Source organism: Cryphonectria parasitica (assembly GCF_011745365.1).
Source record: "Cryphonectria parasitica EP155 unplaced genomic scaffold M406scaffold_6, whole genome shotgun sequence".
Taxonomy (NCBI): Eukaryota; Fungi; Ascomycota; class Sordariomycetes; order Diaporthales; family Cryphonectriaceae; genus Cryphonectria; species Cryphonectria parasitica.
In genome coordinates, this window is record NW_024468914.1 from 3,341,391 (window position 1) to 3,364,224 (window position 22,834).

General features: G+C 52.2%; 9 protein-coding genes across 9 annotated transcripts; 4 read left to right on the top strand and 5 right to left on the bottom strand.

The window, feature by feature from the left end:
• Nucleotides 1–2,245: 2,245 nt before the first annotated feature.
• M406DRAFT_75102 (uncharacterized protein) lies at nucleotides 2,246–2,908 on the top strand (the record flags this gene model as incomplete). Its single annotated transcript, XM_040925799.1, has 1 exon — nucleotides 2,246–2,908. One exon carries the CDS (start codon nucleotides 2,246–2,248, stop codon nucleotides 2,906–2,908), a length of 663 nt encoding a protein of 220 aa, XP_040774830.1.
• A 490-nt stretch (nucleotides 2,909–3,398) lies between these two features.
• On the bottom strand, nucleotides 3,399–4,793 carry M406DRAFT_341265 (DEAD-domain-containing protein; the record flags this gene model as incomplete). Its single annotated transcript, XM_040921641.1, has 1 exon — nucleotides 3,399–4,793. The coding sequence occupies one exon, from the start codon at nucleotides 4,791–4,793 to the stop codon at nucleotides 3,399–3,401; it is 1,395 nt and encodes a 464-aa protein (XP_040774831.1).
• Nucleotides 4,794–6,014: 1,221 nt separating this feature from the next.
• M406DRAFT_357263 (uncharacterized protein) lies at nucleotides 6,015–7,139 on the top strand. The gene has a single exon (XM_040923630.1). It carries the CDS (start codon nucleotides 6,147–6,149, stop codon nucleotides 7,077–7,079), a length of 933 nt encoding a protein of 310 aa, XP_040774832.1. The 5' UTR covers nucleotides 6,015–6,146; the 3' UTR covers nucleotides 7,080–7,139.
• Nucleotides 7,140–7,795: 656 nt separating this feature from the next.
• On the top strand, nucleotides 7,796–9,007 carry M406DRAFT_323355 (uncharacterized protein). The gene is made up of 4 exons (XM_040919761.1): nucleotides 7,796–8,079; nucleotides 8,160–8,285; nucleotides 8,382–8,663; nucleotides 8,742–9,007. Exons 1-4 carry the CDS (start codon nucleotides 7,886–7,888, stop codon nucleotides 8,782–8,784), a joined length of 645 nt encoding a protein of 214 aa, XP_040774833.1. The 5' UTR covers nucleotides 7,796–7,885; the 3' UTR covers nucleotides 8,785–9,007.
• A 479-nt stretch (nucleotides 9,008–9,486) lies between these two features.
• Nucleotides 9,487–10,985, bottom strand: M406DRAFT_217667 (P-loop containing nucleoside triphosphate hydrolase protein; the record flags this gene model as incomplete). Its single annotated transcript, XM_040915507.1, has 2 exons — nucleotides 9,487–10,145; nucleotides 10,244–10,985. Coding segments are annotated over 2 exons (1,401 nt in total), but the record flags the coding sequence as incomplete, so codon positions are not given.
• Nucleotides 10,986–12,259: 1,274 nt separating this feature from the next.
• Nucleotides 12,260–13,095, bottom strand: M406DRAFT_242078 (proteinase aspergillopepsin II; the record flags this gene model as incomplete). The annotated part of the gene is made up of 2 exons (XM_040916162.1): nucleotides 12,260–12,633; nucleotides 12,756–13,095. Coding segments are annotated over 2 exons (714 nt in total), but the record flags the coding sequence as incomplete, so codon positions are not given.
• Nucleotides 13,096–16,962: 3,867 nt separating this feature from the next.
• On the bottom strand, nucleotides 16,963–17,661 carry M406DRAFT_262928 (uncharacterized protein; the record flags this gene model as incomplete). Its single annotated transcript, XM_040917547.1, has 1 exon — nucleotides 16,963–17,661. One exon carries the CDS (start codon nucleotides 17,659–17,661, stop codon nucleotides 16,963–16,965), a length of 699 nt encoding a protein of 232 aa, XP_040774836.1.
• Nucleotides 17,662–19,664: 2,003 nt separating this feature from the next.
• M406DRAFT_104476 (uncharacterized protein) lies at nucleotides 19,665–20,290 on the top strand. The gene has a single exon (XM_040915101.1). It carries the CDS (start codon nucleotides 20,004–20,006, stop codon nucleotides 20,259–20,261), a length of 258 nt encoding a protein of 85 aa, XP_040774837.1. The 5' UTR covers nucleotides 19,665–20,003; the 3' UTR covers nucleotides 20,262–20,290.
• A 100-nt stretch (nucleotides 20,291–20,390) lies between these two features.
• M406DRAFT_352535 (MFS general substrate transporter) lies at nucleotides 20,391–22,763 on the bottom strand. Its single transcript, XM_040922697.1, has one exon. It carries the CDS (start codon nucleotides 22,513–22,515, stop codon nucleotides 20,737–20,739), a length of 1,779 nt encoding a protein of 592 aa, XP_040774838.1. The 5' UTR covers nucleotides 22,516–22,763; the 3' UTR covers nucleotides 20,391–20,736.
• Nucleotides 22,764–22,834: the final 71 nt, after the last annotated feature.

A 22,834-nucleotide genomic window follows, 5' to 3' on the forward strand; every position in this document is an offset into this window, starting at 1 on the left:
CGTGGTATGTGCACAGACTTCGTGAGCCGTCGGCAGCACTGCGGAAAATCTCCTGCAATTTAATGTTCTTGATGGTTACAACTCAATATCTGACTGTTACCGTCCCAGCAGGGACGTAGCAGATTAAGCGTGGCTAGGTTGAAGAGACTATGACTGTAGTACTTTTAATAAATCGACTCAAGTCTTCAATTGAAGTGCCGGTTCGCAATAGTACCAAAGGACAGCAGAAAAAGAGTGACATACCAATTGTGACATCCAGGCGCGTGTCGTAATTGATCAGAGCTGGAGAGTAGAAAGTATGCTATCCAAACAGAACCTTTTCATTTATTCCACGCCTTTCTTAACAAGTATGAAGCAAATGTACCGAGAGGCAGATCGAATGCTAAGAAGTGCAAAGTGTGGAAAAGGCGTTTTAGCAAGACATCTCATGTCTTGCACGGCGAATTTTAGACCTGATCAAGTCAGAGTTTAGTGTTAAACAACATTCCATATGCGGCTTTTGAATTGTATTCAGCATACATGAATCTGTGCAAATCGAGACAGCCTGGGTAATTTCTATACTCAAACTATTATACCTTATAAAGCGTCTAGTATTCTTTTGAATTCAATCGACTCAATCGATTTGGGATGTCGCCGGCCCCATCCTTACCCCAAAGAGCAACGTTTCGTGGTCTGCTGGCCTGTCCGTTCTCGAGACCACCGGATCTGTCAGCAAACGTGCCGATAGACATTGCTTCACAAAAGACACAGGTGGCCGGAATTAAGGCCCAAAGCCCATAGAAAAGGCGAGTCGCCGAGCCTGCTTTTTTGGATGTCTGACAACAATCTCACCCCCAATCTCACCCCGCCCCCCTTCTCGAGACTGTGGTTCAATCACACACCGGCATCCGTGATGTTTCAAAGGGCAGCTGAGACGAAGGCCTGCAATCCAACAACGCAGTAAGATTCTGACGTTTATAGCCGAGGGTCCCCCTTATCCGGCCTAGGCTTGATTATGGGACAACGTGTGCATACTGCGGTACGCTATAAACGGGCTTACGTCGTGCTCAGCTGCAGCAGGACGAGTTGGGGGGCTGCTGTCCTAAAGCAGAAGCGATGGCACATGGGCAACATCCGAAATGGGACAGAAAGGAAGTAGGATGGGAGATGGAATGAACGTCGAAACGCACATCTACATATCGGACGTTTTTCGAAAGCACACGAGGAGAGTGCGATAATGACATTATTTTGAGATGTATCGCCCTTGAATTCATTGCTACATTACAGTTTTCTCGAAAAGCCATGCCATGCAGGGTATTTTGATGTATTGATTAAGACTTTTTCTTCTTCTTCTGTTCCTGTTTTCCTATCCGAAATCGTTGGAAATTTCATTTTGCCTGGCGTTGAGTCTGGTATTCGAGTGCGATAACGCCAATCCATAATTACATATATGCTATCGCAGTAGATTGCGCAGGAAGCAGGAGGCAGGATGGCAATTATCTGCAAACCTCATCAAGGACGCGTATGCGCTCGATGCTGAGACGCTCAGGCACATAGGATGCATACAAAAAGCATGTAAGGAATTCATTGCATTCCATCCAGGCGCAATCCTCTGCATCAATTTGTGCATTTAACCCAATCCACCAAGATAGAGCACCGGCGCACGCCGCATCGAGTCTCGTCCCGCATTCGAGCAGACAGAGAAGAGATGACGACGGGAAACAGCATGACAACCAGGTAAATCTTCAAAGAGAAAGGAAGCCATCAAGAGATTCGAATAACTTTCTTGCCAAAAATTGGTTTGGACAGGTTGGTATTTCAGGTTGGTGAGGGGCCGCGGCCATGTACGCAACCAGGAGGGCGTTGGAAGGCCGCGTGGATAGGACGACACGCGAGGCTGACCACTCCTCACCCGATTAAGCAGCCCACCCCTGGGCCCTTGGCCAACCAGTCAACTGCTAAATTTGATCCTCAGTATCATCGAGTTATGAGTTTTGAACAAGCAAGACGAGGGGAGGAGAGATGGCAGCGCATAAAAAGAATGCCTCGTTCCCCCCTCCCCCCCCCTTTGCTTTTGTAATGTAGACATCTTCTCCCTTTTGCGGTCCTCCAACAACCAGCCATTCTCTCAGAGCTGACGATCCTTTTCTGTGCCCTGGCGGCCTTGGTATTACTTGCCTTTCATATACACGCTCATTTGTTATAGCCATTCTTTCCCATCTTACGAAAGGTTCAGTGTGGTTGATCACACACAAACACAACCATCATGTACACCCAATCCCTCTTTCTCGCCGCCCTGACCGGCGTAGCAACAGCCAGCGTTCTTCCCCCGCGGGACTCCTCCCCAGGCGTCAACATCTACAACATGGGCTCCGCCCAGCAAACCTTCTACTTCTGCAACAACGCCGCCAACGGCGACGGCACCGCCGACCCAGGCTTCACCTCGGGCACCTCAGGCTGCTCGAACCTCGTGACCTCCGTGGCCGTGGCCCCGAGCGCCTCGACCACCGTCGCCCTCGCAACGACCTTTAGCGGCCGCATCGCCCGCAGCACCGACACCCCGGCCACGTGGGTCGAGGTGCAGTTCCAGAGCGGCGGCACGGCGTGGGGCGACGTCAGCCTGGAGATTGGCTGTGACGGCCCTGCGCAGGTTGGGCCTGCGTCCGGCGGCGGCTCGGCGCAGGTGGTGGGGTTCTCGACGCCTGCTGATATCGTCAGTGGTGCGCCGGACGGGGCCACCGAGACCAGGGCCGATGGTGTCAAGGTCATCTCTGCGCCTTACTCGGAGGGCCAGGTGACCAACCAGGCCGCGGCCGACTATCTGCTGAGCACAGTGCCGCAGGGCAACACCATGGCGTACATCACCACCACCTCTGGAACAGATGTGACCACGAGCTCCAACAACCAGCTTGATGTGACGTTCTACTAGACGACAGGACGATAGGGGGCCAGGGCGGAGAAGAAGGCGGTAGTAGAAGGGGGCTGGCACTGAAGGGTTCAAACCTGGCGGAAACACTGGCGTTAGCACTTGATTTCTCTCATTTATGATTTTGTGTATTTTCCCAAATCTTCACTTCTCTTGGACGGCCTTGGGCCTCTTTTTGTTGTTTTATTTACAGGTCGCATTGAGGAAAGGTCGTTGGGGACAAGAAATCTTTTTTTTTTAAAAAAAAGTCTTTTCTATTTTGCTTCCTTCTTTCGATTCTCTATCTGGGTATCCATTTTGTATGTCTCTAGCTTTTAAGCTGCAGCTACCAGCTATCGAATGCTCGGACGGTGGAGCATGTCAGCCTTTATCTGAGGCAATTTTGTAGGAGGGGCGGCCGGAGAGGAACCTCTCTGCTGCCCCAGCTGATGATGGCCTGTTGATTGCAAGAGCCGTCATGCTTCTTGGGATTCGGAATCATAGCAGGGCGAGATCAGGCGGGTCTGGGCGTCGCGACAATGTTGAGTCCAGGCACGCCTTTCAGACCCATCTTTCCGACAAGCCTCTTCTCGACAGGCGGAACCGACGTCGCACCCAAGCCCTCGAGAGCAAACGTGTTGCCCTGGCGGACAAGCTCTGCAGGGGTCCAGTTCAGAGTCTTCAGGTGCGACTTGTAATAGCCAAGCCAAGCCCGATACACCTTGGCTTGCTTCTCGGGGTCCATGTCCCTCACGATCCTCATGACTGAGGCGTGACCATCCAGTCCGGCAGGCGTGTCTACGAACTTGATCATGGACATGGTCTTCCTCGGGAACTGAGCCTCGTGTGAGGTGACCACCAAGGTGCCCCGACCTTCTGCGCCAGCACGGGCGGTTCGGCCGAGGCGGTGGATGTAGGCCTCCTTTTCAGACGGAAGACCAACCTGGAAGACGTTGGTCACGCCGGGAAAGTCCAGACCACGAGCGATGACATCTGTGGCCACCAGAATTCCGCTTTTGGCTTTCCGGTATGTGTCTGTGTTCTTGGTGCGCTTACTCTGCGTCATGCGGGAGTGGACCTCAGAGACGGGGGGAAGGTCGGGAAACAGTGCCAAGACATGGCTGTAGAACTCGACTTGTGCTGCCGTGGGGGCGAAGATGATGGCCTTGAGCCCATTGCTTCCGACAGTGGCCATCTCGTGGCGCAGGGCCCCGAGGACAGCAGTGGCGAGGTCTGAGAAGTCCTGCACGGTGACGAGGCGCTGGGGCACGTGCTCGTGGGTCTGGGCCTCGCCCTTGGGGATGGTGGAGATGAACTTGTAGCCGTTTGACAGTGCGATGCTAGCGAACTGCTCGACGCGCTGGTTGATGGTGGCGGAGAAGAGCATGCCCTGACGGTTGGTCGAGGCCTTGTCTGGCAGGTATCTCACAATCTTCTGGATATCAGGGAGGAAGCCCATGTCCATGAGGCGATCGGCCTCGTCCAGGACGAATGTCTGTAGGCCCTGCATTTTAGCCTGCAGCTGCCCGCCCTCATCACCGAGGTAGTCCAAGATGCGACCAGGCGTGGCGACCAGGATATCGCAGCCCGCCATGATGTTTCTGAAGCCAGTCTTTGGGTTGGTTCCTCCCACGGCGATCTGGACCTTGTACCCAGGAAAGCGGGATAGCAGGCGCTTGGCGTCTTCTGCGATCTGGATGGCCAGCTCTCGCGTGGGAGAGATGACGAGGAGAGAGACGGGGCGAGACGTGGCGGAGGCTGCTTGCGAGGTGCGGCCAGGGTTGGTGATGAGCTTCTGAATGGCAGGAATGAGGAATGCAAACGTCTTGCCGGTGCCAGTCTTTGCCTGGGCAAGCATGTCGCCGCCAGTCATGGTATATGGAAGGGTCTGGGCCTGCACGGTGGTCATCGTCGTCAACTTGAGGTCCTGGGTGATCGTTTTGAGAAGCTCTGGGTTGATGTTGAACTGGGCAAGCTCTTCGAACCGATCTTTGCCCGAGACATTGTCGGGTGAGGCTTGTGTCGGTATCGCAGTCGCGTTGGCCGTCGTTGCGAGGGAGGGAGAGGGCGAGGAATCAGAGGAGAAGGGGGCAGACAATGATGGATTCTGCTGCTGGTTTGTATTCGGGTTAGGAGGGCCGCGTCGGTTGCGATTGCGGTTGCCGAAAGGATACTGTCGCTTTCGAGAGGAATTATTCCTCGAACCACCGGCGGTGGACTGACCATTTGAGCCGTTCATGGTCAAGAAGAGGGTGGAATGAAGGCGTCGAGATGAAGGAGACTGCAAAGTGTTGCACTCAATTCCACAAGGCACGCGCGGCTGCTGACAATATACAGGTCTGACGTGACGAAGAAGCGCAAATCGACGGAGAACTTGCGACATGAGGAACGAGATAAATGAAGGAGAGAACAACCCAGAAGTGAGAGGGCCGAGAGTGAAAAAAGATGACAGGAGAGGAACAATGAGAAGGGAAAGAAGAAAAAAAAGGCGAAAGGGGCTGCCGCACTGGTGCCAGGAACAGAGACTTTCTATAGAGGGACGCCCCCAAGCGCCTTCGAGAATTGACGTCTTATCGCCTGTGTCCGATAAGATTAGCTGATAACGGGTTCGCCGATGACGGTGCCGATTCTCGTCTCTCCAGTAGTAGTAGCCTGAACCGTCTCCGATCCTTCCTCCCAAATGTTTTCACCTGCTCGTCATCCTTTCAATGCAGATGGCAATTCATCACCTGCAAGCTTTTATTTGAAGATCAATGCAGGACGGGGACGTGTCTTTCTATTTCTTTCTTCTCTCTTTAGTATTCTTTTCTTCAGAATGGCTACATGATCGTTTAGATGGCTTTCATACTCTGGGCCTGGGCGGAGAGGTGCGACTTACCTAACAAGTGAGTCCCACAGAGCACCGCTTCGCCCGAACTGGAACTGGATCAGGCAGACACGGGATCCACCCTCATTCACTCACCTCGCACTCCCCTTCCCTCTCTACCTCTACCTATCTTTTAATAGATATGGATTTCCAAGTAGTATCCTCACTGCCTTACAGCGAGGAGGGGCAAAAAAGTATAAAAGAGGGCTCCCACCCTCACTCTCATCCGTCCTCGAGGAAATTCCAGCTCTTTAGCAGTGCATCTTGACGCGATGGTCCTGGTCTAACATTGCCTTACCCGATACCTCTTCTCTTCTGTCCTCTCATCTCGGTCTCCTGCCCATCTTGGTACCTCCTCTGTATCCCCTTGACTTCTTCTTGCCTGCCTCTCCAGACATGCCGCCCCAGCTCAAAATCCACGTTCAGGGCTCCGGCTCTGTCTTTCGCACCGCCGAGCGTGGTGTCCTGTACATTGAGATTGCATGTACAGGCACAGACAAGGTCAGCGTCTCCTCCACCGTCACCTCGACAACCGAGAGACTTGTCACTACGTTCAGGCAGTACGCGCTTAAGACCGAGGACGGCCTGTACCCTCACCCTGGCGCAGGCATCACCACCTTTGCTGTATCCGCTCCCACCACGCACTCCTACGTACCTATGGAATGGGTCGGCGATGAGCATAGGCCTGCCGCCAGGCAGTACACTGTCATCACCAACGCAGAGGTCGTCTTCCGCGACTTGAGCTTGCTCGCGAGGCTGGCCAGCGACATGACGGCCATGCCCAACGTGGGCATCGACCGAACCGAATGGAGGCTCACCGACGCTACTAGGAAGCTTATCACCCGCGAGGCTAGGGTCAAGGCCATGGAGAATGCTGTGGAGAAGGCACGAGACTATGCCTCCGTCGTCGGACGGAACATGGTGGCTGTGAGCATCGATGATGGTCCCTCCAATGTGACTTTTGCAAGTCCGTTCCGCTCCGGTGGGTTTGGAGGCGTGCGCATGGCTCCGATGCAGCAGCAGAGGCAGATGCAACCACAGCAGATGCAGACGCAACCACGGCAGATGCAGATGCAACTACAACAGATGCAGCAAAGACTTGCTCAGGCTCAAGCTGCTCAGGCTCAAGCTGCTCAGGCTCAAGCTGCTCAGGCTCAAGCTGCTCAGGCTCAAGCTGCTCAGGCCCAAGCTGCTCAGACCCAAGCTGCTGGTACATCGGTCGAAGGGCCCTCCCTGGAGCCTTCGACCATTACCGTCGATGCCCAGGTTGATGTCAAATTCGTGTCCACGGACGGCGAGGAGGTGGATATGTCCCTTGGAGACGACTGAAGCCTGTGTGTCTCATCAATTTTTCTTCGGAGCCTAGACAATTGATATTTTTCCTTGTTCATCCTGACTTTCGAAACGAGTTCCTCCATCCAGTTCAGTGTGTAGTGAGTCAATCTCGGCTATCCTCCACGGTCTCCTAGGCGCCATAGATGGCATTCTAGTTATCAGACGTGTTATCTTGGTCAGGCGAGAGTTCTCAATTTATTAGGATGACTAAGGACGAAGGATTGACACTACTTATAGAAGGTTTTTATAAATTCCTCATTCATGCTATTAAGGCTACAGGCAGCAGCGCTAGGGCATACTCCATCATAGTTAAGATAAGAATACACCCAAGTCGGTCGATACTCATTCCGTCAAATTACATTAGAATCCCGTCAGCTCACTATGGAGAAGCTTCTCATGTACGATTTCTATTGATTTTCTCCTCCATAATATCGGGCAGAGCACGTATCAAAGGAGTCGTGCTCTCTTTTAAAGCTGACGCGATGAGGCGCTTCTCACAAGCAGAGTTGCCGCGGATGCCTGGAAGCCTTGGGCGCAAAGATTCACTGGCTGCCGGCCGTCGCTACGGGTGCACTAAAAGCTGCAGTGGCGCCTGTGGACCCAGTAATTATAGGTACTTCAGTAGCGCTGATGTAAGGTGAACCTCGCACTGGACCCTCTCAGCACGCGACGCAGTCTCGATGGGTTCATTTATATACCGTGACACAGCTCGCCCGTACCGCTCACTGGATTTCTGTACACCTCGCCTCTATTCTCAACTCATCGTTACTTTGCACATTTACCTACCTTGACGGTCCACTATGGCCTACAACTGGCAGCTCTGGCTCTCGGCCCGGCCCACGCAGCGGACCAAGTCCGTTCAGAACGCCACTGTGCCCTCCGCCGGAGATGCCATCCTCTACGAGTTTCCCGTCCACAATGGCCTGAGAGCCGTGCGCGAGACCCACTACCTCAGCAACAAGACCGTCAGAGATGGGAAATCGGGCCCTCCGCTGTAAGTCTGAGTGTTGAAACAGTAAACGCGGCTGGGATGAAAATGAGTCCAATGCTGACGACGATGGCTGAGGGCAAAAGTCATATCCACCTGCGGCAGAAGGAGACCTTTGAGGTGGAGCAGGGCGTGCTAGGTATCGTGAAGAACGGTGTGGAATATGCCATCCGCAAGGAAGATGGCCCGGTCTCGGTCACGCCTGGTGTCAGGTAAGCCCCAGGGTTTCGCGGAAGAAAAAAAAAGTGAAGAGGAAAGCCACGAAAGAAACAATCATCTCACAAATGTGGATGGAACGAAAATTGTAGGCACACATTCTGGACACATGCCACGTCGCAGGAGGACGTGGTCTTCAAGGTCTGGGTTGAGCCTCAAGACTTGGACCACGGCTTCGACGAGAGCTTCATGCGCAACTTCAGCGGGTACCTGCGGGACTGCGAGCGGGACAAGCTGGCGCCCTCCCTGTTCCAGATCCTGTTGTTCCTGTACGATGCCGACATCGTCCTCACGCCTCCGTTCTGGTTGCCTCTCTGGTTCTTGGTGTCTCTGCACCATGTTCTTGCGTACTGGGTCGGGGCTGGTCTGCTTGGGTGAGTTGTTGCGCTCTCGTCTTTGTTGTTGGGTAGATGGCGTTGACTGACCGCGGTTATGTTTTGTTTATGATCTAGCTACAAGGCAAGTTATCCCGAGTACAGCAGCCTGAGGAAGTAGGGGTACCATAAACGAGAGGGTATGCGCGCCTCAAAGTATTGTTATCGACGTGTTTGAGAAGAGGTCATCTATGTCCGCTCTGTTTGGAGTGGAGAAAGTGATGTTCATGAGCCCTTGCAGGACATTGTACTGAGACTTAGTTGGCTAAAGACTGGAATTTTGCAAAGTAACAAGTAGGAGTCTATTAATACCCGTGGATCTGAATTTACACCTATCCTCGCCTTCATCAAGGCTGTGCTCCCTGTTCCATTGCTCACTGCTAAGTTCGTTGTCACTGACCATTGATGCGAACCTTGGAAGCGCGGAGTGGTCGATGTTGAAGTTGACGGTGTGTTGACGGTACCCTGTCTGTTCAAACGATATATGTAAAGACAAATATGCATGCATATGTATATACATTCTAGCGACTCATAGTTTCTCTATGAATCTTAATATAATTCTATATACAACTCTTTCTTGGTGGACACTATTCGTACAGTTGATACATCGAGTGATGCGCTCCGATTAGCCCAAGGTAAAATCCAATATGTCTCGGTTCTTTTTTTCCCCCTGAAGCATGTGTGTCGGCGTGGTCCTACACCTACCCAAACTACACCATGCCATATAATACAGATATATAATACAGACCTTTATACATTTGAAATATCAAATTTTTGCGCGGCTTACCAGCTCGATGTCGTCGTCAAGAGCTGTCCTCGACTCTTCGTTGGCTACCCATGCGGCAATACTGGCTGCAGCCTCGGCAGCGTCTTCTAGATGCAATTGGAAGAAGCCTTGAAGCTGGGAAGGGGCCAAGGTATTTTCTGGGATGTGCCTTGCGAATTCAGACGCCAGGCGGCGCAGGGCAAGGTCATACTCCTCGGGGCTCCCACCAGTAGCCGCAGCATTGGCAGCATCTGCTGCATCCACACGAAACATCCTCAGGAACATCTCCCCGGCTGACTTCTGGCTGATGTTGCCGAGATGAACCCTCATGTCGACCCGTCCCGGGCGTACGAGGGCGCCGTCGAGGCGGTCCGGCTTGTTTGTGGTCATGATCACGATGCGCCCCTCCTGGGACCCCACGCCGTCCAGGACATTGAGCAGGCCCGAGAGGGTGCAGTTGGAGGTGGGACTGCGGCTCCCAGACCCGGCGGTCCGATCGTCCCTTTCGTGCGGCGCATCACGGTCCGCCCAGACGGCGTCGATGTCCTCTAGGAGCACAATGCACTGAGGAGGGATCTCCTGGAACATTTGCTCCAGATCCGCATCGGAGGCTACACTGGGTATCTTCACCTCGTAGAGATCAAGGCCGAACTCACCGGCAAGGGCTGATGACAATGAGGATTTGCCCGTCCCCGGAGGACCATAGAATAGATATCCTGAATAGACAGACAGTCGTCAGCTTCTTTTCTCCTATTTCTCTCTTCGCCTTGGACGCTGGTGATATGGCATGCGTGAGAGTGGTAGGATTGCTTACCTCTGCGATACGGCATGCTCCGGCTCCGATACCGCCTCTGGGTCTCAGGATCAAGGTACTTGCGAATGTCGGACAACAGGCGCTGCTTCACGTCCTCGTCAAAGTGCACCGTCTCCAGCAGTCGGATTGGCTTGCGCGACTTGGGCTGCCATGAAATCCCATAGCGATCCCTTGAGTAGACAGTGACAAAGTACTGAGTCTGCTGGTCTGCGTACTCCCGACAGGCCCTGATGAAGGACTGGATAGGCTCGGCAGATCTCCCGAGACAGCTGATGGTGAGCTCTTCGCCGCCGATCCCGTCGTACCCAGGATCACACATGGAGGCATTGAAGCTCTCCATCGAGCGGTTCAGGATGAAGGGTCTCCCGCAGTGCCAGAACCATAGCGTCTCGAAGTGGGGCAGATACTGCACGGCCCGTTGGGTCTTCTTCAGGGACCCAGACTCCGAGCCATCACCACGCCCGAGCCTCGTTTCGGTGCGAGCCGTGAAGAAGCGGGTGTTGTTTCGGGGCCGGACAACATTAGCCAGGACCCAAGACACAACATTTCTATTCAGAGAGTCCCTCCCGGGTATAACGACGGATGCGATGAAGAAATGCCGAATCCAGGTGTAGGTCTCGTGCCAGGCACGATGCAACAGTCGCCATCCCGCAGGAACCACACCTGCAATGGCGATGATGGAGCCGAGGTGAGTTATGTCAAGGCGGGAAAGCGAGGGCCAGTAAGATGTTGCTGCCGAGAAGATCGATGCAAACCCATGAGGTATGTGGCCTGAGAGTCGGACAGTAGGTATTGCGCCTCCCGCATGGAAAGGCTGAGCCATGGCCTTGAGGTGTGAGAGGCGCCCTGGAGAGGGTGAGACGAAAGATAGGGGAGGGTCGGTCGCCTCTCAGGCCAAGGAGAATTGATGGGAACAGAAAGGATTCAGGGGGCAAAAAGCGCGAAAATATAAATATGTGTTACATAATGAATGAAAAGAAACGTGGGCTGAGTCACCATCTGCCTGTGATGAGAGAGAAATAAAGGTGAAGAAAGAATCATGTGTTGTATGAGAGAGAGAGGGAGTTTGATGAGATCAGGTCGGAAGTTTTCGCACGGCCTAAACTGCGATGGGAGCCTGCCAGGTGTCAAAGTAGTGCCCACAGCTGCTTGGGCTGAGCTGGCAGCTGGCGGCGATCTCCTCCCGAACACTGAAGTGATAGTCGTGTCCACCCACTCAAGTTGAGAGGTATATTAATTACTACATAAGACATATTATCCTTTTACTCAAAACATCATTGTAGGGGAACACCGCATCATTATTCTCTGTGCTTATTTTCCCGTAGTGCTCTTACTACCTTGATACAATGCATAGGAATTATGTAGACCATGGCGCAACTACTCACTCTTAAGTACTCAAGTCCTTGTTTGAAGATGACGGTTGCATTAAGACTTGGCAGGAATTCTGTTTGGGAAGGCACACGTCCCCTTTTATGTGCTTTAACGATGTTGTACTGTAAGATTGTGAATTCGGTCTCAATTCTCATCTCACAATGAACTCAGATGCCACAGAAGCCTGACGTCGCTTAATTATGTTTCAATTGAATTGATATCACATCACACATATAATTACCATTCATTGATGATGAAGGATGAGAATCAAGACAGTGCCCTCTAATGGCTACGGCACAAGAAACAAAAATAGACGTGCGTGCTTTTAGACAGACGTCATTTAGATTTGTGGTATGGAACACGGCATCATGGAGACGGAAGGCAACAAGATTGACAGCAGTGAGTTTTGACATTTCTGGACTGTTGTCACTTTTTATATATACACGTACACTTGCGCCCGGTGAACACATCCAAGCCCCCGTCTTTGAAAAAATGATTTGCACAAGAGAAAGAAGAGAACAACCCCAACAGCTTCACCTTCGACAAGCTTTTCCCGCCATCATCAAGCTCATTAGAACATGTCCCAGGAAGGGTCTGGTCAGGTATTGATACAACACGAGATTGGACCAAAACATTGACTTAACCGACGTAGTCGCAGGTGACGGTCTCGCCGCTGGCGCTGCACGAGGTGTAGACGGTGCCGGACTGGCGGATGTCAATGATGGAGCCGGAGCCGGCCTCGATGGTGGAGGAGCCAGAGGTGGCGTAGGCATCAGTGAACTCGACGCTGTCGAAGTCGGCGAAGGGGACGAGGCTGAGACCCTCCTCGAAGTCCTCAACGATCCACTCGGCGTCGTACTCGCACAGGTCGCCCTCGGTGTTGGTGAAGCTGTAGGTCACAGACTTGCCGGTGGTGACGTTCTCAATGACGGCAGTTCCCTTGGAGGTGCTGGTGGCAGTGACGGTCATGGTGACTGTGTCACCGGCATCGATGGTGATATCGAAGTCGTAGGCGTAGTCTGTGATTTACATCCTTGTAAGCAAATTGTTTTCTGTAGACTCGTGCGTGTTTGCTAACAAAGCAAACATACACAGGTCAGGGGATGGGGAGCAGGGACGGAGCAAAAGGAAAAAAACGTACCAGGGTACCACTCATACCAGGCGTCGAAGCTGACATCGCCAGCATCGTAGCAGAAGTCAACGCCGGTCTGGAGGATGGCGGTGTCGCAAGTGTCACCGTCAATGCCGACCCAGGCGGAGGCGCAGTAGCCCTCGAGGGCAGCCTTCAGGCCGCTGCCATCACCAGCAGAGGGGGTGGGGACGACAATGGTGCCGGTGACGTAGTCAATGCCGGTGCTGGTGTAGACAGAGCCAGCCCAGTTGGTCGAGTAGGAGACGTGGCTGGTCTCGTTGTAGGTGACATCGCTGGCCTGGATCCTGGGCTGCGAGTTGCGCTGCGAGGCACGCTTGGCGGCCTTCTCGGCGTGGCGGGCACGGCGGTGCTCAGTCAGGCGGGCACCGAGGGCGACCTCGGCGGTGGCCAGGAGGGCAATGGTGGAGAACTTCATGTTGACTTGACGAGAGGTCGACGAGAGAGAAGACTTGAGACTTGAGATCGAAGGAGCTGATGAGACGAGAGCTGCTGGGATGAGGAGCCGAGAGAAATGGAGAGACAGGAGGGCGAGGTCTTGGCCAGATTTATACTCAGAAGGTCTCGAGGCGATCAAGGGCAAGATGCGATGGATGGAGGAACGAATTTCCCAAGAGACCGTTGGCCCGTCGGCCATCTTCGAGCCACGCGAGGCGACGACATGACAACTGTGGAACCACGATAATGGAAAGACCACCTTCCTGATACACCTGTAGCATCCAGTTTCCTATAGGGCACAGCGTAGAGTTGCATCCTCAGAGGGATATGCATGCAAGAATAGAGGTGCACGGCATTTACTGCATGGGGCGCTGTGGACTTGCATTGGTCGGACACGTGCAGAATCCATTTCTAGCCCCGATAGCCTCGTACGCCTCTATCCTGCTGCTCCCTCGTAATCCCATTCGTCAGTCTTTGGATTGATTGTAGACTAGTATTTAGTTGCGTCCAGGGTGTTCTGTGAAGGATAATTCCCTTTGGCGATGCTCTGTGACACAATTCATTCTCTGCTCGCCATTCTTTTTATACCGCATCTTACATCCCCCGAATTCTTAGAGGCTCACACAGACATAATGGTACACACACTATTAATAATGCATCAACGGCAAGCCCTTTGCCAAGTGAAATATCTCGGATGTATGATTCCGATCAACTATGTGGATGGTGGAGGTACATGTGGGCACAGAGGAGCCACCACAGCACCTGGGACCTGCAGGGCTTCCTACAGTATTCACAGGTTGCTCTGTGATCCGAGTCCTGGAAGTCGCTGACCTTCCATAAGCAGTACGATCTGCACAAGGGCGTTTCCGCGCATCTAGGATGGACCCTTGGATTTTGGAAGCCCGAGGATGCGAGTAGGGTTGTTTTGTTTCCCGGGCCCCCAGTTACTACGTACACAGCATGATTTGTGTGGATCATCTCTGGGGATATCATCTCTGTTTCTCTCTGGAGTTTACTTCTGAGTAATCAACGTCTTGTTCAACGGCTGACAACTGGAAACATCTTAATCGGTATTGAGTTTCCTGGTTCAATCATAGACTTTGAGTTTAATAACCCTTCGGTATTATACAGCCATGTGCACATACGTATGTCGGTGGCTACATCGTACTACCTTCCTGTACAAAAGAATATATGCATACATCGCTAGTGTGCGAATCTTTTCTATTTTGGCAGACAGTGTTACCATCGACCTGTCGGCGGCAATTGGGAAAAGAGCCGATGGAACCTCTGAGAATCCATCTGCTGTTCGACCCAGCTTCCTTTTAAAGTTGACGTGCATCCGAGTGGCACTCCCAGTGGGTCCCGCCGCTGCGTAGTCAGCCACGCAAGAGTGATCCGATCCACCGACCATGCGGAGATGGTCAACGCCAACTCCCACCTCCCGCCGGCTGTTGGGCGAGGCTTATTGCCGTTTGTCTGTTGGCTCTCGGCCTAGGACCTGCATTGGGGTGCTGCTGCGGTAGCTCCTTTACAGTGCTTTGCGGCTGATATGCCCAAGGCGAACAAAGTCTCTGGGGGTCTATAAACGCGCAGTCCACATATAATTGTTACATATCATATAGGTAATGTTTCATTTTTATGGGGTGCTTCTATGGCATCATTGTATTATGGAGGCGGAATTTTTAATCAGCTCACAGCGGTTATAAACGGTCAGTAAGAGTGGACTGGTCCGGCCTGCCTGCTCCGGTTGCGTGCAACGCAGACTGATTACCTGTTCCAGTTCAATCCACAATATCAACGTGGGTTGATCACTTCTCAGTCAGTTGGTTCTCACATGCCAGCTCTATCTCAGAGAATCAGCAACGAAAGCAACGTACGTGGGTCGATTCTATAGTGCCCAATGACGTGATACCGACGGTACGTGGGAGGAGCTCGGACATGGCGGCCATGAACAACTTGTTCGGGAAGGAGAAAAGGCCGTATGGGTACTTGAGAATGCATGAGCCTCTTGAGTGGTAGGTGGTATGACGTACAGACCATATAGTCCTGGCCACGAGGCTATTGCACCCCAAAGAACCACCTGTTCGTCTCGTGGCTCCTTTGGCTAGAGACTTTCTAGAAGCTTGGCTGCCTTCCAAGGTTCGTCTGGCGGCCACCAGCAAAAGGGTGGGTAGCCATGAAGGCGACCCTCCCAACCGAAGTCGTTGCTTTCAATCAGAGGTGGCGTGGGGCCTTATCAACTCCAAGCCATTTGCAAGGGGTTGCCATTCTAGACCAGGCCGTGCTTTCATCACTCTGGATGATTCCAAGCCGCAAATGGACGTAGGCTATAAGATCTGCCGATTGGACATTGGGTAGTCAGGCGTAACGAATCAGATTCAGGCTTTTGACTTTCAAATTATCATCGGCTTCTTGGCATCAGAAACTGAAGGTGGTATTGCTTCGTGATCACGTTTGATGTTGGCGGACAATCTTTGGACTCCGATTGTCGTCAGATCCAGTGTTGCCAAGAACTGTTGGTCACGATAATAGCATCCCATCGAACACGTCAAGGGGCATTATCGCGTATTGGCATGCTAACTTATTCATGCCTGGTCCAGACCTCGCGTGATCTTCATGATCATCTTTGGTCGAGACTCTTCTTCCCCAGATATGGGTCGCAGGCTGAGAGGACGCAGATCATCGTCGTTTTTGCGACCACGCGGTGCTTTTGTCTGAATACGCCGATTGCCCTAGGCTCCACGCTTTGCTCCAGCTTTTGAATTCTGCTGTTTCCCTGTTGGTTCTGTGGGCGGTTGAGCAAGTGTTTGTGTTGTGTCGCATATTTTACATGTACTATGAACCATTCACAATTCGTGAAAGTAACATACCTCAAAGTTCATTGTCACTAGGCATCAGATAGCAGTCACCTTGGTCCTATCATCCCATGACACCTTCTCCTCTCGATCGATAAATCCTTGATTACAGATTTAAGTGGTTGGACAATCGTTGTGATAAGGCATTACGGGACTGAAGTGCACAGCGATCTGTACCAAAGAACATTCACCGCCATCGAGAAATCATTTATGCCATACGACCGGTCACGATCAACGGCGCTCCGCCTTTATTAGAAGTTGGCGTAATAATTCACTAACAGAAATGTACCAAAAACCCCTTTTGCCCTGCTAGATAATGATAGCCTTTATGTCATGGTTTGGCAGGGTCTTCGGGATACGAAGTAGCAATTGTCTATCGTCACCAGCTTAGCCAGCGAGTGAGCCGTCAGAAATGAGCCATACGTTTCCCTCCCAAGGTCTAGTCGGCCTATATTCGACAGGGGCAAAGAAGTCCAATGACCATATCCTTCTTCTACTGATGATAGTCATCTTGACTGCAGTTGCTGTCCTCCACCATAAAAGTTGAGACACAGAAGGTCATAACCCAAATCATTCACTATCATGATGCAGTCTAGTTTGTAGTGAGCTACAGGAGGCCACTTTATGATAAACATGTGCAATACGCAACATCTGCCATATGACTACCAAAAAAACAAGCCGTTAACCACTCCTATGGATACTGGCCGCATGACGAAAACAGCTAGCAAAGACCCCGTCTCACTCCTTAGCTACCTTCGACCATGCCCTTGCCAACATGGAATTCATAGCGGAGTCTGTTAAAGTCACTGAGAAAGATGAACTCATACATTTCCTCGCGGGCTGCATGGACGCCAGTCACCTCAGCAATCCGGATCACCGATATCCCTCCTCTCGGATGCAAATGATCACCCTTTGGTGACGTACAAATGAACCACCGGCTTTCCGCCCGGCAATCCAGTCCGAGTCTTGTCCCACCCTACCTCCTTGATCTGTTTATTCATGTTGTCCTCCTCATCTGCACCGAAGCTCATACCTTTGTACCACCGCCCATTCCCTCCCTGGTGACACTCTGTTACCCTGTTCTTCCTAGGGTCGGGGTTCACCGCGCCGAAGCCCTTGAGCAGCGAGGCGAGGGTGGTGTTGGTCGGTACATGCACTGTATGAAACGGCCAGACGAAGTGTGGGGGTAGGTTCCAAGGGGGCGTGTCTCCGGTGCGGAAGACGTGGATCTTTGTGTGCTCTGAAGGGAAAAAGTAGTTGTATCCGGGCTCACAGCCCACACCACCGGTCGAGTTAGTCATGTTTGCCGCTGGTAGAGAGGCGTCGATGACGGGCTGCCCCGTAGCCATGCGAGCCGTGTTGGCAAAGGCAGGTGGTTGCTGTACACTGGCCGGTGCCAGAGGCTGCTGGGCAGCATTCATCATCGGGTAAGTCCAGGGCTGGTTACCGTAGCCCCAGTAGGGATATTGCACTGGAGGATAGTACTGTGCAGCACCGTTAGGATAGGGAAACGAGTAACCGCCGTAGGCCTGTCGGCTGGTCGGAGGAGGAGGGCCAGTATCACGACCCCAAGCTGGATTGTGACCGCCGCGGGGATGCGCCATCATAAATGTGGCTAATGCGCAAACAGTGTCAATGATTATGCACGAAGGCCCAGGGAGTGTTTTGTGGTCTCACAAACCAGCTGTGAAGGTATTGGGATAATATGGAGCCCAAGGACCGTATTGGCCGACAAGTGGGAGCCCGGGAGGCGGAGGGAGGGCCTGGACTGGTTGATGATTCCAGTTGTTTGACTGTAATTGTTGATGCAGATGCCAGTATGAAGTAGGCCTCGGTGCTAAACTTGGTGTGACTGGGGGAGGTCGAGGATCTTCTACAGTGATGGTGTAGTCTTGAGGCTGTTCTTGAAGGCTCAAGTTGCGGAGATCTTGGTCAATGCTAAAGAGTGTCTCTGTCCAAGTAGTGGTAAGCGAGGAGAATGGGAGTCTAGGAAGACAAGCTGGTTTATATAACAATCAAAAAGCAGATAGAAGACTGAAGGGTGAGACATTGGTTGTCATTGGATTGTGGTGTCATTCAGGAGAACAACTCATGGTATGGCCCTGAGTGACTCCCAACTTCAAAATCGTGTTCATCAGTGCTAATGACTATAGCCACACACTTACCAGTGATTGGGTCGCGAGGAGGGGGTGGGCCGGGATCGAAACCATGTACCGGACTCCAGCCTCTGGGACCAAAGTTGGTTCTGAGTAGGAGGCAAACCTCCTTGTGCCAGACAACTCGATTAGAAAGGTCGTAGAAGCTTGCAACTATGAAGCAAGACCAGCTGTTATCCGGGGGATTGACCTCTAGGTAGAGACCGATGATGAGCTTGACAGCCCCTCCAGGATAGGGGCCTGACAAGATATAATGAGCAAACCCTCTATTGATTTGTGGAAAAGACATGGGAGGATGGCAAGCCGGAATTTGTCGTTGCTTTCTCTGAGATTCGGAGATGAGATGCTCATTTAATATGTCCTTAGCGATAGGAGCGAAGACTGCTGTGTTGTTAAGTGGTGTGATTGAACTCAAGTATATGTTCAAAGAACATTTGTAATTCTGTCAAGCACAAGGGCTGCCATTAAATACTTGTTTGAGTACTCATCATCCAAATGGTTTTTCCACCAGAGGAAATTGTCTCCAACGACTGAGTGACAACACTGTGTTTATGAATCGTGCACAGTCTTCATATGCTACGCCGAAACAGTCTTTATGAAGAAGGGAGCAGAATATAGGCAGGGAGAAGTCAAGACTATCGGTTCATTATTCTTGAGTGGCTTTCAAGGTGAAACTCTAACATCACCCATCTTCTGTCATCATATGATAGTTGGTCAGTCATGAATTCTCTTTGTCACAATCATGACTTTTGGGTGGAGGTGATCATGATGAGAAATGAGAGTCACTATTTAACAAATATCCTCAAGTGCATCAGTCTCAAGCTTCAGAGGTGCCTTAATAGGTTAAATATCTCTGGAAGATTTTGAGTGAATACACATCAACCGTCACTAGTCAATAACAGTCAGTTATTAATACTCTGATAAGGATATGTAAAGCATCCTTGACTGTAGCTGTCCCGTTTCAGTAATGACTCAAATGCCTATTTGATGTCACACGCAAGCCATATTGCGTGGGGGCGTTCTTTGATGAGCTCCTAGGAGAACCGGTCTGTGTATTCACAAGCTGTCATTGATGATCAAGCTGTCGAGGGATGACAGCTATCTCTTGAAGACGCAGTGCTGAGTGATCATCACTGGGAGCAGTCCGTGGCTCTGCTATACACCATAATGATGCCTGGAAATAGTAAGTAGATAGAGCTGGACCTTATGCAATTGCTACTTCTTAGTATTGACCTGAACACCAAGAACCACTTGCAGCTGACCCGAATTCACCCTTTGAAAAGACCAGATTTACGAATTGGATCTCTCTTGGCTATACTCACTATCTACCACTCGAATTTGAGGCCCCATTCACATCAGTGTGGTCATTGTCATCTGCACCAAGCTTCACACCATTACTTACGATGAAGTATTTCATCTTTGGACATTGCCTCAGAAATGTCACGGTCACTGGGTGTGCAATCCGCCTCAGCACATTAGAACTGTGACTCGGAAAAGACAACAGACAAGGACAGACAGACTATTACCTGGTACAATTACCATCTGTCCCCTTTGGCATAGACCAAACCAAGTCTCTCTTAGGCGCAGTTCGCTCTCAGTCTGAAGAACCACTGTGACTCGCAGCCAGCCAGAACTGTTGACAGGCGCCAACAAAAGAAATTGAGAAGCCCAAGAATAGCCCAGCCAGCCTAGATGCATCACCCGCTTATCACAAGCCAGTTAAGACTAAAAACATTGTGGTCCCTGTAAAATGTGAATGTCCACTTGTGGGCGACACCAATTTCATCAGTATGCCCCCCTCCCCCCTCTTTTCAGCAGTGATATCCCTGCTACACATTGCACATATTCGTGCACACGCCTGCCTCCTTCAGGAAAATAAACAGAACCTGGCAAATTTGCGCATTCGACACTGCAACAAGAAACACACAAGACATTCACGAGAGAATCGGCCGCCTTTCAAGATGTCAACAGGTCTTTCTAAACATGTATTGGACCCCGATCAGACGCGTGGCGCAAACAAGATACTCCTCCATTGCATGAAGAAGTAATTAATATGTAGTATCTCAAGCGGGGTCGCAGTGACCCGCAGACCGAGCCGCAATAGCTCCGAAGGAGAAGGAGGTCGCAGTTTTAGAAACAAAGTAAAGGTGGAGGTGGCGAGTCCATCGTTGTTGGCTCTCAAAGTAGAAACGCGCAGCAGGACAAATTTGCCTGGCTCGCCCAAGAACTCAATTTTGGCTTGAAAAGATTACATAGCGTAGTCTGCTCGTGAACTCATTTTGTAAGTATGTAGGAGAAATGAAGGTAAACTTGATGGGAACATGAAGAGGAAAAAAAAAAAGGAAGACAAAGAATTGTATCCTTCGATGGTACTACTCGCTTTTCCTCTGGGTATTATATGCCAAACTTCATCTTTAGGTCTTTAAGAGTGTGCAACTTAATACACCATCACGCCAAAGCCCACCTCACTTCACTGCCTGCCACACAAGCCTGTCTCTTCCTTCTCAATCTTCACCATTACTACTACAACTCCATACCGTCCCGGTCCGCGACAAACTGCCTGTAGTTCTCCCTCGTCCAACGCCTCGCCGTCTTGCCCCACCATGCCATGGGAAGACTCAGAGACAGCGCGGCGAAGGCCAGCACGCCAGCAGCCACAAACGTGTACAGAACACCGTCGGCATCCATCCACGGGCTCGTGACAAAGCTGAAGATCATGCCGATGGTGTTGTTGATGACGGCGACGCCCACCATGCCCTCGAGGACCATCTCAGGGTAGGCGTCGACGAGGTATGCCATGGACAGATCGCCGGCGCAGCCGTAGCCAAATCCGATGAAGCCAAGGCCGACATAGGGCGCGGGCCAGGCCCAGCCCTCGCCGGATCCGATACCGAACAGGAACATGCCGGTCGGGAAGAAGATGGTAGGCAGGATCATCAGCCACAGCCTGCTCTCGGCCTCCATGATGCCGCCCTTGCGGCGCGTGATCCACAGCGTGAACCAGTCGCTGCCCCAGCCGGCAAGGAAACAGCCGATGACAGAGCCGATGACCGTAGGGATGTTCATGTTGCCCACCTCGCCGTCGGTGTAGTTCCAAGGCGGGCCATACCAGTTGTCCTGCTCCACGGTGAGGTAGAAGGTGAGCCAGGCGTTCTGCGCACCCCACTGGATGCCGGCGTACCAGACGGCTGGGAAGGTGAACACCTTGAGGGTGTGCAGGAGGCGGCGGGCGTATTGCTTGAAGCCATAACCACGCAGGTTTCCTGCAGGCGTGATGATGGCGATCCGCTGCCAGTACGTCTTGGCCTTCTCGGGGGAGGCGAAGCCGCCGCTGCGCTCAACATCGACGGCCGTGGGCGTGGCTGCGCCTTGGCCAGTAGTTGTGATCTCTTTCTTCTCGGCGAGACTGGAGTCGGGAAGTGCGCTGGCAGTAGCACGGTCTGAGAGGCCCAGGCCGTGCATTGTGGTGTACCGAGCGCGGTCGAATGCTGTCTCCTCGAGGCCGAAATACAGCAGGATCAAGGTGCCGCCAGAGAAGACGGTGCCCATGTAGCCGACCCAGCGGTAGCCGAGGTAGCTCTGCGCGATGTAGCTTGCAATCAGCGAGCCCATGTAGGTACCGATGCTGGTGGCCAGCACGTAGATGCCGATGGCGGCACCAGCTTGATGCTCAAACCACAGGTCCATGAGACTGAGCTGGACAAGCGCCTCGGCGACGGACTCGCTGGCGCCAACGAAAAGCTGGCTCCAGATGGTGTCGCTGGCAGTCTGGGCCAGACCAAACCAGAGATTCCCTGCAAGGCCCAGGACCATGGCGAAGAGGTACAGCAGCCGGCGTCCGTAGAGATGGACTGCCGGAGAGGACAGGAGCGTCCAGTAGCCAATACCAATGAACAAGACACCGGCACCCGTGTTGAAGTACGAGTAGTCGATGCCGAGCTCCTCATTGAAGCCGTCGCTTGCGGACCCGGCATCGTTAGACGTCGCTGCGGTCAGTGCAGTGATGAAGCACACGAGGGCGGTGTGCCAGATCTTGCGGGCAAGAGACCACTGCAAGGGGTCGTTGGGCGAGTCGGTAGGCTGCGGGATGAGCACGATGTCGCCGTGCTTCTTGAGAGAGGTTGCGTCGCCGCCGGGCACGAGGAGCATATGCCCCTCGCTGTCGAACAGGCGGCGCGTGCCAGGAAGGTCCTCTGGATCATCTTGAGTGAGCGTGGGCTGGAGCCCAGGCTGGTACTCGTTCAAACCATTGTCGGATAGTGGTTGCTGGAGAATTGCAGGAGAAGCTCCAGCATCTGCCATCGGGGTGGGGGATAGTTGCGCGAGATTCGCGGCTGATCTATCTCGAGCGCCGTTTGGGTGAGGTGAGAGAATTTTTCTTCTTCTTTTCCCTTCAGTAATAAAAAAAAAACAGTATAAATGACGATGCTTCCCGCACCGGTAAGGCCTCAGCACATCGTAGGGTATGTTGCAAGTTTATACCAAGAAGAAGAGGAACAGGAGAAGACGACGTCGAAACAGTAAAACAAAAACTGCAGATGTCAGCGGTGAAGATCCAAAGAAAGGAGGAAATTTTTCACGGGGCAAAATGTGTTTAAAGGTGGGCCGCGAATATAGGTCT